General features: G+C 42.2%; 1 protein-coding gene across 3 annotated transcripts in view; it reads right to left on the bottom strand.

Annotated features, from left to right (window-relative positions):
* The window catches only part of Atp8a1 (ATPase phospholipid transporting 8A1), a 200,873-nt gene that overhangs the window by 80,599 nt on the left and 104,432 nt on the right, over nt 1-15,842 (bottom strand). For all 3 annotated transcript variants that reach the window (XM_050149965.1, XM_050149964.1, XM_050149966.1), the window contains one exon: nt 2,963-3,101. In XM_050149965.1, coding sequence (XP_050005922.1) covers nt 2,963-3,101 — 139 coding nt within the window. The remainder of the gene's footprint in view (nt 1-2,962; nt 3,102-15,842) is intronic.

Raw genomic sequence — 15,842 nt, forward strand, 5'->3', positions numbered from 1 at the left:
GAATTAATTAAAACCCAAGCAGCTGGATACACCTGTGAGGGACTTTTTTTTTTCTCAATTAAATCATTAGAAGTGGGAAGACCCATGTTTACTATGGATCATTTGAGGTAGGAAGATTTCACATTTAATCTTGGCCATATAGTCTACTGGCAGCTTAGATGAAGGAAATGGAAGAAGGAAGCTTTTTGCCTGCTTGCTCTCACCCTTGATAGCAAGTTCACTGCTTTACTGACATCAGAGCCCACTTCTTTGGGATTCTCTTATGTACTGAAGACCTATGGCAACACCCAGCCTTGTGGGCTGGACTGAACAACTATGAGTTCTTGGACTCTCCATTGGTGGACAGTCATTGTTGGACTAGTTGGACCACAGTCTGTAATGCATCTTAATAAATTCCTATTTATCTATATATCTGTGTCTCTAGATCTAGAGGAACAAAACTTTAAGAATGAATATATATACTATGAATATATATTTATTATATGTAACATATATAATACATAATGATCATAGAAGAATTATGTATACATATAAATATAAACATATACACATATTCATTCTACAAATTCTGTTCCTTTAGAGAGCCCTAATACAAATTTACTATATGTTTATGGTATAATTTTTATATTTTAAGGACAATTTAGGGTGACTGCTAAAACTAAAATGCACTATTAGCTAAATGTACTTGAGATGAAGAGATCTTAACAATAAGGGTGTGGTTCCAGGCTGTGCATAACATGCATGTTCAGTTCTGGGGAGTTTCGTATGTAATGTGCATGATCAGTATATAGAAGTGAATCTACATCTTACAGTGTTTGGGCTATCCATCCACGGTTACTGAACCTGGAAAAAAGATTCTTCCTTTTCCATATTATTAGCATGACAGGTTCTGAACAACACCAAATACTTTCCTCTTTGTGAGACTTGTATTACGAAAATCACATTTTGTCTCCTCCATCCTCAAATGTATGTGCTGAAGCCTTGACTCTCGCCACTGTGGTCTGCACATGGACATGGCCCTTTAAGGCGGTGATTAAAGTTAAATGAAGTGGCCTGCTATGGTCTGTGTAGTCTTATATCGCCTCAAATTTCAGTTTTTTATTCCCCAAAAATGTGAGAAATACATTTCTGTTGCTACCTAGTCTGTGATACTCTCTTATAGCAGCTTGAGGGGACTAACACAAACATTTTGCAAAAAATTAGCAACTGACTGCAGAATGAAAGTGAACTGACAGCCATGTGTTCAGAACAACTTCTGGCCACAACAAGTACATCTGGCCCATAAACACACCACTGGTCCAGTTTCTAGACTTTGAAAGACAGCTGCAGAAACGTTACATTCATAGGCCACTGATGGATCGAACGTTCCTCCAGCAAGATGCAGCGTCTGAGAGTGCATGCGTGGTTGTAGGAGCTGGTGTGGCAATACACAAAACCACTGCAACTTTAAAGGGGGGCATTGGGGCCACAAGTAAACAAACAAGTGAGCCTAATAACATTACGCATTGAGAGCCTTGGGATATCACGTCTTAAAATATCTTGTTATGGAGGAGAGGTGGCCTCCTCCCGTGTTCTCTCTGACCCCAGCTATAGCGGCGTTCTCAGCTCTTGTGTTCCAGAAGAATTCACACTGGGGGACAGGTGTAGCAAGCAAGGTGTCAGGGTTTATTTCAGCAGGTGAGAAAGCAGAAGTGGGAAGTGCGTTCTCTCCCCAGAAGGTGGCTCGGTTGAGTGAAAGGCACAGGGAGACTCTAGCCCTTGGACTAGGTGTCTTGGTTAATAGCGTCTACTTCTCTTACCATCAGTCTGTGTTAAGTTCCCAGTGCTGTGATAAATACCTTGACCTAAAGCAACTTGGGGACGAGGCAGGAACTGAAGCAGAAGTTGTAGAGGAACACTGCTTACGGGCTTGTTCCCCATGGCTTGCTCAGTTAGTTTTCTTAAATTATTTAGGACTGTGGGCCAGGGTAGCAACTCCAGCAGGCTAGGCTCTCCCACATCAATCATCCATCAAGAAAATGCCCTACAGCCTTGTCTACAGACAAACTGATGGAGGCGGTTTCTCAAGCAATGTACCTCCAAAGTCAGAAGTTTTTCTTTGGGCTGCCAACCAGCTCCCAAATGAAGACACAGAGACTTGTTTTTAGCTATGAATGCTTGGTCTTAGGCTTGTCCCATTAGCTCTTTTAACTTAATTGAACCTGTTTCTATTTATCTACATTTTGCCTCAGGGCTTTTAACCTTTCTTTCATTCAGTATGTCCTACTTGCCTGCCATGTGTCTGTCTGTCTGGCTTCTTGTGTTTCCCTGGTATCTCTTTTTCTTTCTTCTCTTCGAGCCTAAATTCCTCCTCCTCCTTACTCTTCCTGCCCGAAGTCTCTCCTATACTTTCTCCCTCAATACTGGCCATTCAGCTTTTTATTAAACCAATCAGTGTCTTAGGCAGGCAAGGTAAAAGAGCAACACATCTTTCCATAGTTAAACAAATATTCCACAACATCCCTCTTCCCAGATAACTCTACCATGTGTCAAGCTGATACGAAACTAGCCAGACACCACCCTTGGGACAGTCTGACATAATCTCCTTTCTGGAATAGGAAGAGGCTTTCTTAGAAGATACCCTTTCACACATTTCAGTCTGTTAGAATTAAGTACATTAGATATAAAAATTCACATAAAGTTGAGACATTCTCTAGGGAAAAGGGCAATGATGTCATGTACCTGCTCCAGGTCAGGGGGTGGGGCTCCTTGCAAGGGATCCGGGGTCCACTGAGACTGGCTCTGTTGTTTTTCCAACAGCCCTGTTCTTCTTGAATCTGTTCAGATTAACTATCTCCTGACGAAAGTCCCTGTCTTCAGTGTCCTCAGCCTCAGGGTTTTAATACATCTTTCATTCATCTTATTAAAACACACTGGCCTGTTAGAAGGTACCAGGATTTAAAATTGGAGTGGGGTGAATTACCAATATTGATGGCAGTTTCTTGCTTGTCCCCAGTCAGGATCCATATTTTGATGTCAGCTTTCATGAGAGTTTCTATAGTTTCAGGCACCTGGTCTTGTAATTTATCCTCGATGGCTGTAGCTCCAAGTAGCTGAAGATTCTGGGGGGAAAAAGTGTTACAGATTTAAAGGGGAAAACTACTTTATTGGTTAAGAACAAAATGTGAAATATGTTCAAATCAGAGACAAAGGTAACTCAAGGATTTGGGCATAAATCCCAACTATCCTGTTGTTTTCTTTCTTAAGGATCCTTGACTTTAATCCCATTGTTTTTGGCTGAGAATGACATTCCCTGAAGCTGGATTACTTAACTCTTTCTAAAGTAAGGATCTGATTCATAAAATGAAAACAAACCTAAACCTCCACTCCCCAGATGAGGGGCACCAAAAAGTCGGCTAAAAAGGAGTAGGTGGCTACTGGAAACAGATCAGGGAGAAACGATCTGGACCTGTTTAAAAAGAGATTAAATTTCACTTTGATGCAATATCAGGAAACACACACCAACAGAACCGAACATGGCAAGGAGGTGGGAACAATAAGCTGAGCGACAGCATGAGTCTCTAAGAAAACCCAGTTTGAGTGTTTTCCTTGTGGCTTTAGATTTGTGTGCTGGAAGGTGAGATCATCACAGGACTCTAGCGTATTGGGCGCTATCTTTCCCATAAAAGCTAATGTAGCGAATTGATTCATACCTCAGGGATGCCGCGAGTTTTGATTCTGAAATACCACAATTGTGGTGGTTTGAAAGAAAATGGCCCCCAAAGGGAGTGGCACTATTAGGAGGTATGGCCTGTTGGAGTATTTAGGGTCTTGTTGGAGGAAGTGTGTCATTGTGGAGGTGGGCTTTGAGGACTCCTATGTGTTCAAGCCACGCCCAGTGAGACAAACCACTTCCCCTTGCCTTGCAGGTCACGATGTAGGACACTGGGCTCCTCCTCCAGCCCCAAGTCTGCCTGCACACCACCAGGTCTCATTATGATAATAATGGACTAATCCTCTGAAGATGTAAGCCGCCCCAATTAAATGTATTTCCTTTATAAGACTTGCTGTTGTCGTGGTGTCTCTTCACAGCAACAAAACCCCTAACTAAGATAACAACAGTCAAAGGCCTAATGAAGCAAGTCACATGAACTTTTTGCTTTTTTTCAGTAAATATATCTTATGCCTATACTACACTTTATATATATATACTATATATATATAGTATGTAATACCATCATGTACGAAAAAACAATGCAAGTATTTTAATTCAAAATGCTTTATTGCTAAAAATGTTAATGGTCACCCGAGCCTTCAGGATCAACATGTTTTTACCAGGGAAGCATCTGGCCTTGATTGATGCTGATAGCTCCTGACGCATCAGCTGAGGAGGCTTGCCAATTAAAATAATACAATGAGATCTGCCACGTGGTCAATTGATCCCATGCACCATTTTCTCGGCAGCATGCAATGCTGTTTGACAGCCTTTTATCCACAGTCGAACTTTTTCAAAGTTGGACTCAGTCATCTCAAACCTTGCCACTGTCTTCCCAAACAAGTTTCTAGAACATTCTAAATCTTCTGCTATTATTTCAACAGTTTTCATAGCATCCTCCTTGGCAATAGATCCCACTGCAAGAAAGCAGTTTTGCTTTGTTTACTTGTGTTTTTCCCCCCCTCATCCATTAAAGTTTTATCATATGACTACAGAAATTTAGTTGCAGCCTCTAGTTCTTTTGCTATGCCCACCACATATGCAGTTACTCCCTTCCCGGAAGTCTTGAATCCCTGAGAGGAATCTCTGAGGGCTGGAACCACCCTTCTCCATGGTCCTTTAACGTGTTGTTATTTTTCCCTCATCCAGTGAATTCGATCTAGGCATCTAGGATGGTGAATTGTTTCTGAAAGGCTTTCAACTTACCCAGAGCCATCAGAGAATCACTACTACACCCACATCCTTTACAGAAAGTATTTCTTGAGTAATAAGCCTTAAAAGCCGTCCTTGCTCCTTGATTTGTGGGCTGCAGAGTGAATGTCGTGCTGGCAGGCATGAAAACATTAATCTTCTTATGTTTATAAATCTGTTAAAATCATTGGCTGACCAGGTGCACTGTCAATGAGTAATAATATTTTAAATTATTTTTTCCCCAAGCTGTATGCCTCGGTAATGGGTATCAAATGTCCAGCACGCCATGTTAGAAACAGATATGTCACCCAGGCTTTGCTGTCCAATATACAGAATATAGGCAGAGAAGATTCACTGTAGTATAACCCTCAAAGGCCCAAAGACTTCCAGAATGGCAAATGAATACTGGTCTACCTTAGCTACCAGCTGAATTGTCCCAGTATGTCCCTTAGAAGTCAGGCACTGATTTCTACTCTCTAGCTATGAATGTTTTGGGTGGCTTCTTTTTCTGATTAGAAGCTCGCTTGATCCTCCCTGAAAATCTGTTTGCTGATATAGAAGTCTTCATCAACTATTTCTGCTAGACCTTCTGGATACCTTGTTGCAGCCCCTGCAACAGCATTTGGTGGGTGACTTGGAACATCATGTATGGAGATGGCCTCTTCATTTAAAGCACTTGAGTCAGCCTGTTGGCTTTGAACTCCTCTCCTCACCCCTATCTGCCTTCACAGAATTGAAGAGGTTAAGAGCTGTGTTTTGAGAGTGAGAATTCTATGACACGGACCCACCCATGCCAAGAGCTTGCTTTGAATTAGGCTTTGGCTCAGAGGAAAGCTTTAGCAGGTTTGATCTCCTAACAAACCACAAAGACGGTCTCCACATCACTGTCAGGATATTGTTTTGCTTTTGTATCATTCATGTGTTCATTGGAACTGGACTTTAGCTTCCTTTAAGAATGATAGTCACAACTTGGCTATCTGGTGAGAAAGACCAACTTTCAGTCTTTCTTGGCTTTAGATATACTTTCCTTGCTTAGTTTAATAGTCTCCAGCTTTTGATTTAAAATGAGAGACACCCAACCCTTCCTTTTGCTTAAGTATTTGGATGTGACAGCAGAGTGAATCTACTTCCAATATTGTAGCTCAAAGAATAAGGCCCATGGAGAGGGAGGGAGATAGAGGAATGGCTGGCGAATGGAGCCATGAGAACACACACGTTTATTAAGCTTATGGTGTTTCAAAACAAGTACAACAGTGAAGGGTTACTGAATACAGATTATCAGAAGAAATGCAATAATCAAGCCAGGTCTGGTTATTACGCAACATCTCAAGAACCTCGAGGGACTGAGGAAGGTGAGGGGCTATAGCTATAAACGTACCATGCAAGCACCCTTCATACACTTGTTCCTCTGTGTGTCCCTTGTGGAAGAGGCTATTGATGGGCTAATTTAGCACTCAGTCCCACCCATCCGTCTGCCTTGGCATATCCACCATGGAGGCTAGAAAAACTAAATGCATAATTAGTTTTTCTAAATGCATGGCACAGCGAAGCCAAACTCAAAGTTACTGCTTCTTTTCCCTTTCTGCTCAGAGTTCAGCTAACTCTTACACGTTTTCATGTACCATACAGACTGAACACGTACCATGGAAAAATCTGAAATGACATACAATCTGCATGTGTTTGAGCACCAACAAGATACCACAAGCGGGGAGGAAATCCTATACATGACCTCAGGTAACAGGTGGCAGTCAAAGTGTAGGTACAATAAGATGCGGACAGTTATAACACAAAATTACTTTCAGACTTGTAAGTGAGGGGGTATATGGAAGAAATGAATTCCTTATTTAGATTTGGGTCTGATTTCTGAAGAATCTTATTATGTAGATGAAGTTCCAAACCTGGGAAGAAAACCAAACCAAACGAACAACAAAAACAACAAGAACCAACTCTGAAACACTTTCGGTCCCGAGCATGTCTGTGTTACCACCAGGTGTTAGAATGTGGGACTCGGGAAGGCTTTGCTGAAATACAGCATCACATCATTTATCTTTGCATCCAAAAGACATTGAGAGTAAGCACTGGGTATGTTCACTAAGTGACAAACAAGACAGAATCCAAACCCAAATGTTCCACAATATTGCTACCACTGAGACCTCTTTATTATCAGTATGTTCCAAGTCCCCTGAACAGCTATCAGACATACCTGGTATGTGACATTTAGTATATGACACAGAAAATGAGAAGACGTATCTCCTTTTTTTTTTTTTAAAAAAAAGAAGACAGTATTATTTTATAATCTCTAATAGGAAGCAGATTTGAAATCTATCATACCCCGATGAATACTTATCACCGAGGTCAAGGAGAAGAGGCAGAAAGGCTCCCTGTCAGCGAGGCAGCATCACTGTTGCTGTATCCCAGCGTGCGCACAGTGCCTCCATCAGCTCTTGCATCTACTTTAAGGCATTTGCAGTTACATCATTCCGGATCACATTCTCTCGAGGATAAAGATAGAGCTGTGTTCAAATTTAAATTTTCTATGGGGGCTTGATAAGGTCTTTTAATAATCACAGAGATTGTTCAGAGACAAAGCCTTGAAAGTTTCTAAACTAGAAAAAGATTACCTTTCGTAATGTGTTTCACAAAACACTGGGTAACTAGATAATTGGTGTGAGTCAAGATACGGGACACAGCCATGAGAACTGTATAAACACACACATTTGTGTAGTTCCCAGCTCTACTCTCGGGGGGGGGGAAAATGAGCTCAGAAAGTATATAGGTACAAATTACCACACACAAAGCTATAAAAATAAAATGACTTCACCGGAGAGATCATGAAGAAATCCTGTTTGAAAAAAGGCAAGAGTCTGGTTTTATACGGCAAAGGAAAACATTTTAACCTAAGCACAAAAAACATAAAGAAACAGGGATGTAGGGCCAGTCAGGTATGTGGGGAAAGGTGGTAAGCAGGCCAGTATGGTGTGCGGACGGTGGCTGTTCTCACAGGAGTTTCTACAGGTGTCATGACCAGTTCTGAGCCTTCAGCAAAACGACAGTGGTCCTAACCCAGGTGTGAAGACACACTACACCCCAGAGGCTGCTGTGTCCCTTTATCCTGAGTGTCCTGAGCACGGCAGTCCCCACCGTGAGTGGAGGGCTCTGCAGACGCCTTTCCTTCCTCTCCGCATTCATTGTGAGATTAGGATCTTGAGTGATAGGCTGTTTTGCTTTCGGAAATTAATATCTTTAGCTACACAGCTGTCATTAGAACAGAAAAGATGTGAACTTTGCGTGCTTTTCCTGATCGTGGCACCAAAGTGTTCAGGCGGTAATCAATTTCATCCCAAATATGTATTACCTTACACAGATGGCCATTAATGGCCACTGTGGGAATTACATATTCAGAATGTGTTGAAACACCAGGAAATTCCCATGGTATTCATGGAATGAAAAAAAAAAAAAAGCCCAACTAATTTTCCTTTCAAAATGTCACCATGCCAAAAGTTAGAAAGGGCCAGGTTGATGACTCTTTGACATAATGCGCATTTAGTTATCACAGAAAAGTCGTGAAATAATACTTAATTACCCACAAAAGCCCTCAAAAAGCTCATTTTTTTCTTTAGATGTTTCTAAAGTATGTAGTCTCTCTTTTTTTTTAAAGGAAATAAATGCAAAATCTCTACCTCAGTGAAAGTAAAAACTTTCATATAGAATCTTTAAAAACTCCAAGTATATTCCGGTAACACATATTAAGGTGGATATAGAAACATTGTTTTCCCCCCCAATGTATGTATATACTTTACTAAATAACAGGCCTCCAATGTGACCTGCATTTTCATATTAGCAAGTAGGTCATCAGTGCTTAGATACCATATTTGTGCTATGTTTTCAAATGAGAACAGTACAATAATCACGCTCATGTCAACTCGCACTTCTGAATGCAGCGTGGTCTGTTTGGGCATCCGTTTCTCTGAAGACAAAGATACAATACTGATATGCAGAGCCTTACCCCTGGAGGAAATACAAACATAACCAAGCAAGACACAGGAGCCCTAGTGTCAGCGAGAGGCCGACGGTAGGACAGCGAGGATGGAGAAGCGCCCAGCATGGCCAAAGCAGAGAGAAGGCTACAGATACCGGTAAATGGTTCCCCATTTGTGATTGGGAGTTATTGCCTTCAGGGGATGTAATGCACTAACCAGAGTCAGAGAGAGGAGCAGGTGAGCCATGACATCAGGAGGGGAGCAACACGCCAAGAGGAGCCGAGCAGGATGGAATCCGACTTGACGTCAGTCCCTCAGACACTTGCCTTCAGCAGTACTCTGCTCCTGAAGATGCTTTCCTGCCCCGTTCCCAGGCACCCTGGTAGGTGAATCACGCCTGATTCCCTCTTACACATGTAGATCCGGTTTCACGGTTAGGGATTAGCTCCTTTGCACAGGCACACTCGTGTCCGCTTTCACTCATTCATTCACTCTTCATTCATTCATTCACTCATGGCACCACGCAGGGCGATCAGAGCAAGATATCGGGAATACAATTGTGAGTTCCTTCCATCGAGGAATTATAATTTTTCAAGCAAGCCAGCCTCGTGGCTCATGTCTGTAATCTCAGCACTCAGCACACCAAGGCAGGAGGACCTGCTGTGGATCTGAGACTAGGTGGGGCTAATGTAGGGAGTTTGAGAGTGAGATCCTATCTCAAAATGGGGGGAAAAAAAACTTATCGGAAATGCCTGTTTCCCTTAACCTCTGCCTGCCTCGTTCTCACCTTGGCAGGCATCAGAACCGCTAGGGGCGCAGTGGCACACCCTGGGCTCCACACTTAGGATTTCTCATTGACGGGGCTCGTGGGAGGCCTGGGGATGTGCAGTTCCCCATAGTGTTGCTGGTTTGAGGACCTCATTGTAAAAACTGCTGGAACTCTCTATGGAGACAAGCCTGGCTGCCAGCTCAGTGATCCACCTGCTTTCTAAGTGCGGGATTAAAGGTGTGAGCCATCAGATAGAACTTGATTTCGCCTCTCTGAAAGGGCATGTTGACTATTGAAAAGCCTATTAAACGACTATCTATAAAAATATCAACAATAAAACCTCCACTAAGGTTGAAAAAAAAATTGCTGGTCAGAGCCAGATTGCCAACCTGCTTTTCTCTAAACAATAATAAATAGTTCAGGGTTGCAAGGGTCACAATTCTCTGCAGCAACATAAGTCTATCATGATAGCATAAAAAGTGCCAAAAACAGTACGTAAACAAGTGGAGAGAAATGGGCAGAGGGTGGATGCGGCAGTTGATCTGGCATTAGCAGATCTGTGGATACAGAAGGCTTGCTTGCAGTTGCCCCTCTCTGTACCCGAGTCTTCTTGGTTGAATTCGCTGGCTGTTTGCTTGTTTAGCATCTGCCTTTCTCCTAGGCCTAGCTTCAGGTCTTCCATTCCCAGGTCCTTCCCCCTTTGTGCAATCCTAAACCCCAGGAAAGGCTTCTTAACTACAATATAGAGTTATCACCAGAGAAACATTGCGTCACATTACAGGAATGCTATGTTTGGGGACCAAGGAGATGGCTCCCTGATAAAGTACTTGCTGAGCAGGCAGGAGGACTTGAGCTGGACCCCTAGAATCCATGTAAAAAACTAAAACTAAAACTAAAAAAAGAGTTAGGTGAAGATGCGTGTTTCTAATCCCAGTGCTTCGGGAGGCAGAGGCAAGAGGATCCCTGGGGCTTGTTGGCCAGCCAGTCTAGCCCAATCAAGTAAGTTCCAAGCTAGCGAGAGACCATGTGAGGAAAAACATCCAAGACTGCCTTCTGCCTTCCACACATACATCCTTGAATACACACACGCACACACACACACACACACACACACACACACGCACACACACACACACACACACTGATGTTTTTAGCACTCTGTACTTACAAATGATCATAATTGATGATCACAGGAAAGAAGTACCAGCTTAGCATGGCTACTTCAAAAGCAAAATAATAAAACAAACTCTATATGACACAAGCTTGAATTCCACTAACCTTAAACACTGAACTAAGAGTTAGGAAAACAGCCAGGAGACGTGAAGAAACAAAAGGGATGCTAATTACAGGTTACACATGCAAAGACAGGGCCACGAGGAAGCAGATCTTGTTTGAGAAGCTGTCATTTACCCAGTACAAGAACAATACATGCAATGCAGTGGGGTGGGGAGGAATATGAGACTAGAGGCTCCAGGGAAGGAAGGCTGAAGGGCCCATGTGTTATGGTAATGACAAAGCCAAAAGGGTATGTGGGGAAGAATTTTCAGTAAAGGAGACACGAGATCAGATCTGCATTCTAGAAAGTTCACAAGTGGCCAGCCTGGCACGGAAGCTTGGTGACTCAGGGGTCAGTTAAGAGGCCACTGTTCTTCAGTTTTAACTGTAGTCATCCTGGGATCTGGATGTGGCTGGAATGCTCAGAGCTATGCCACAAACTGCTTCTCAGGGCCAGCCAGGCTTTTCTGTGTTCTGTACTATGCAGAAGCAGGGGCCTCTGGGAATTTGCTTCTCAGCATCTGTTAGCACGCCATGTTGCAGTTTCATTTACAAAGGAGCTCCTATGTCTTTCCCTTTTAGTGTAAGCTGGGCTACAGGACTAAAACCAAGGACATGAGTTCACTGGAACGACTTGCTGGCTGCTTCTGGAGACATCATGCAACTGGTTAATTCTTCCAAGGCCAAGAAAAAGGCTTTAACTTGATTTTTTTTTGAACAGAAATCACATTTGAACTCATAAAACTAAGAACTTAGCACATAAGACCAGAACTTCACACACCCAGCTGAAAAGACTCAAATTTTGAGAAGCAATTGGGTGTAGCTCTCCAAAACAACTCATCTATCTTATCTGGGTCAGAAGATAGTGATGCCCAGTGTCGAAGGAAAGTCTATCATGGAGTGCTTTTAAAAAGGGAGCTGTCATACCAGAAACGGGGAGCATGTGACCAGAAATGACAGGAAATAATGGGTATTCTGACTAAGATCATAAGTTGAAGGGAAAAATCACGAAAATCGTACATCTATCTATATCCATCCATCCATCCATCCATCCATTCATCCATATATTTTAAGAGTAGGGGTTCCATCCATCCATCCATCCATCCATCCATCCATCCATCCATCCATCCACCTATCTATCTATTTTAAGAGTATACACAGAGAGTAGGGGTTCCATCCATCCATCCATCTACCTATCTATCTATTTTAAGAGTATACCACAGAGAGTAGGGAAAGCCATCCATCCATCCATCCATCCATCCATCCATCCATCCATCCATCCATCCATCCACCTATCCATCTATTTTAAGAGTATACCACAGAGAGTAGGAGCTGCCTCACTTGCTAAGTAAAAAACTCCAGAGTAAGTTGATGCCCCGTCCTTCCCCAATGCTGGGCTAATGACTATGCAACTGCCACTTGATTATGTTTGATTTTTCAAGTCTCCAATATTTTTACACACTCCGTTTTCTTCTAAACCGAGTTGGCAGTCTAATATATATGGACTCTTAACATGAGACTGGAATTAAGACAGAACTTTGTTTTCAATCCCTGTCCTGCTGACTAACATGGGTCTATGTCCTGTATCAAGTAACTTAAATTACCTGGGAATGTACTTTCTTAACAGCAAGAAAGAGAGTAAAATTACGGGTTTAGTAGGATTCTTCTGGGGGAATGAAATTAGATAGATCATCCCAAACTGTTTTTGTATAGTATATTAGGAAAAAATCTTAAGTAACATACTTGCTCATAATATTAAAATTTATATGCATGGTGAATTATAAAAAAGATGAGATGAATGTAGTCAGAAGTTCCAACATTTTCCTGACCATCCTAATGGACAACCATCTTGTACATCCACTCTAGGGAGCTCTAGACAACTCAGGGTTTTGCGGAGTTGGGGTTAGGGGTGCTGTAGCCTGACTGGCACGTGTGAAGCTGCGAGTTCGATCCCTGACCCTGAGGGGGAAAATCAGGCAAAGAGTAGAAGATTTGAAGCTTAGTAACTGCTAGAAAGGGGCAGGGTTGACAGACAGATGGGCTGCCAAGCTGCAAATGTTCTCAAGCAAATAGTAAAACAGGAAACTACTGGAATTCTAAACCCCATGGTCACTAGGATATCACATAAACTTTCATCTAGCTGTTAGGGCAAATGAAAGTGGCCTTTGCAGCCACCAAGAATAGACGTGGTAGTTTTATCTGGAGAGGCATTCCATTGTAATTCAAAAGTCTCTGTGAACCTGGCAGCCGGCAGCGCTCAAGAAAACTCCTGTTTTCCATTAAGTTCGCTGTTTCTCTAGGAATTCTTGAAGGCACTTCTGGCTACACGCTGCCAAGGGCACAAGGCTGTTGGAATCCGTCACGTGAATGTCACGGTTGGTCTACATTGTACCACATTAAGGCAATCTATAAATATCCTCAAAATATCAACTACATTTTTGGGGAGAAAATAAAGGCAATAAGGAAAACAGTATCAATAAAAGATCATGACTTTGATATTCCATCATAATACTTTGTCTCAGTGCCCGGGCTCTAAACCTCGTCTAGAATTACATTTTTTTTTTCTCTCTCTCTCCCAGTGTGCTCTTACTACACGGGAAGCAGAGGTTTTTAATCCACTCTCATTGCAATGCTTCAGAGTCCATCACATATCAGAGACCAAGTATTTGCTGCTGAGTGTCTTTAACCATCTTCTCCTTATGTTTATATATAAGTAACATGGAAGAGCGTTTAAAAAAAACGAACGAGCCTATATTTCTAAAGAAAGAATGACATAAGAGTTACCCGCTCCTTTGCTAACACACTCCTCTACTGATCCTTAGTGGTGCCACCACTGCTGCCCAGGTCATCAGTGCTTGGAGAGCACTCGTGAAATTAGAACTAGGGGGCAGGTTTTCATTAGGAAAGCACTTAGTAGGCGCTAGTTTCTGCATAATTTACTTAATTGAATAATTTATTTCTTCATCAAATATTTACTGAGTGATTAACACAGGCCAGGCAGTCAAGCACTGGGGACAGGGTGATGAATATGGTAATTATGGCCACCGCCAGCATGAAGCTTCAGTCTACTGCATGATCTACATTAATCACAAAAGACAAAGCAGGGCAAGATGCTGCCCAAACTATAGCATTCTGATTTCACTCCCCAGCTCATAATGAAGGATCCCCTGGCTCAAACGTTTACTTTGAAGAATGCATTTCCCAAGTCATGACTTGAAATAAAAGATAAAACTTTTATTACCAGGGAAATGCTGTGGTCTGTTAATTTAATTTTTAATTTTTATATATATATATATATATATAATATAGTAGCATCATATGAGGTTAAGGTAAAAGTAATTTATGTGTCTTAGAAATAGTAGAATAAAATGAAAGAGATTACATTAAGAAGGCGAGAAACTTCATAGAGACAATTACCAATCAACTACAAAACCTTCTCATTATTGTTACTTATAATTCTTCCTGAGCACATATAAATAAATGGATCAAAACTTAAGTTTGTTTTAAAGCGATCTGATTTTATACCATGGAGCGCACACCTGAAGCGGTTTCATAAGTGGCACGCTGAGTCTGAATATAGGGCCTGTCCTCCAAAGGAAAACAAAAGAGGTCAAGCTTGGCGTCTGCAGAATGAGACAACTGTAAATTCTCTCAGGTGGTGACGATGAGAGAAGAGGAGGTGCTGCAGTCCACAAAGTGGGTCAAAAGCGGAGGGGGGGGGCTGCCAGGACTCCAGCCCCCCACATCTCAACCCTCTCAACTTCCAATTGTTGAGGAACTTGGCCTTCCCTATACTAAGTGTCACCTTTTGTCTTGTATTCAGTAACAAGGTACCAGTAAGCGGTTCTTGAAAGAAACCACAGTATTAAAATTATTATTCTGAAGAGGAATGCAAATGCTGGCACCCAAACAACACTGCCTTTGAACAATCATGAATAAATTTTACAGATAGATACTAAAATCCCAAATCTTCTGTAACAATAACTGTCAACAGAGAGGGCAGTGTCTGGGAACATATTTGAGCCTCCCATGTTCTGTTCCGTGTAGTGTGGTCCTGGAGGGTAAATCTGGTGCATTCTAAGATATAGATGCTCTGGAAGAAATGTAACAGGGTCACAGCAAAGGATAAGTGTCAGTATTCTCTTGGATGTGGCCTATTTGTATTGACTTAATATTCATCCATCCATCCATCCACCTACCCACCCACGCATCCATCCACCCACCCACCCACCCACCCACCTCACGCACTCAGTCATCTATCCATTAATCCATCCATCCATCCATCCATCCATCCATCCATCCATCCATCCACCAACTCACCCACTCATCCATCTATCCACGTATCCATCCATGTATCCATCTGTCCATCCATCCACCATCTTTTTGAAAGAGTCTCACTGTGTAGCCCCAGCTGGCCAGGAGCTGTCTAAGTAGACCAGGCTGGCCCCAAACTCACAGTGCTCCCCCTGCCTCTGAGTGGTGGGATTAAGGCAAATGCCACCACACCTAGCCACATATTTTTAAGCTTTTTGCAGGAGTTATAACCCCCCGAAGGAAAAAGGCTTTAATTGAGTTTTAAAAACCAAGTTACTGGTTTGGACAAATACTGGAGGGATATGAGACTTCACAGAGTTTATAACTGCAGCTTTAATGATGCTGTAAAAATGTCACTTGGTCTGCCATACATGAAAACTATAGTTCTTTAGGAGAAGCTCTACAAATCTTTCCAATTTAGAATGTTTTCAATGTAACACGATTACTGTGTCCATGGCATCTTTGTAGCACTAATTCAAACATGCTCAGAAGTATCTTGCATGACACCGACGATCTGACCCTTTATAAAGCACGTTTCTAAAACAGCCGCGCACAGATGTAACATGATACGGTTTTCAGACTGTACCCAGTGGAGCCCAGAGTCCTGGGAAGCCCCTTG

Source organism: Alexandromys fortis, unplaced genomic scaffold, assembly GCF_014885135.2.
Source record: "Alexandromys fortis isolate MF-2015 unplaced genomic scaffold, M_Fortis_MF-2015_v1.1 scaffold_0, whole genome shotgun sequence".
Taxonomy (NCBI): Eukaryota; Metazoa; Chordata; class Mammalia; order Rodentia; family Cricetidae; genus Alexandromys; species Alexandromys fortis.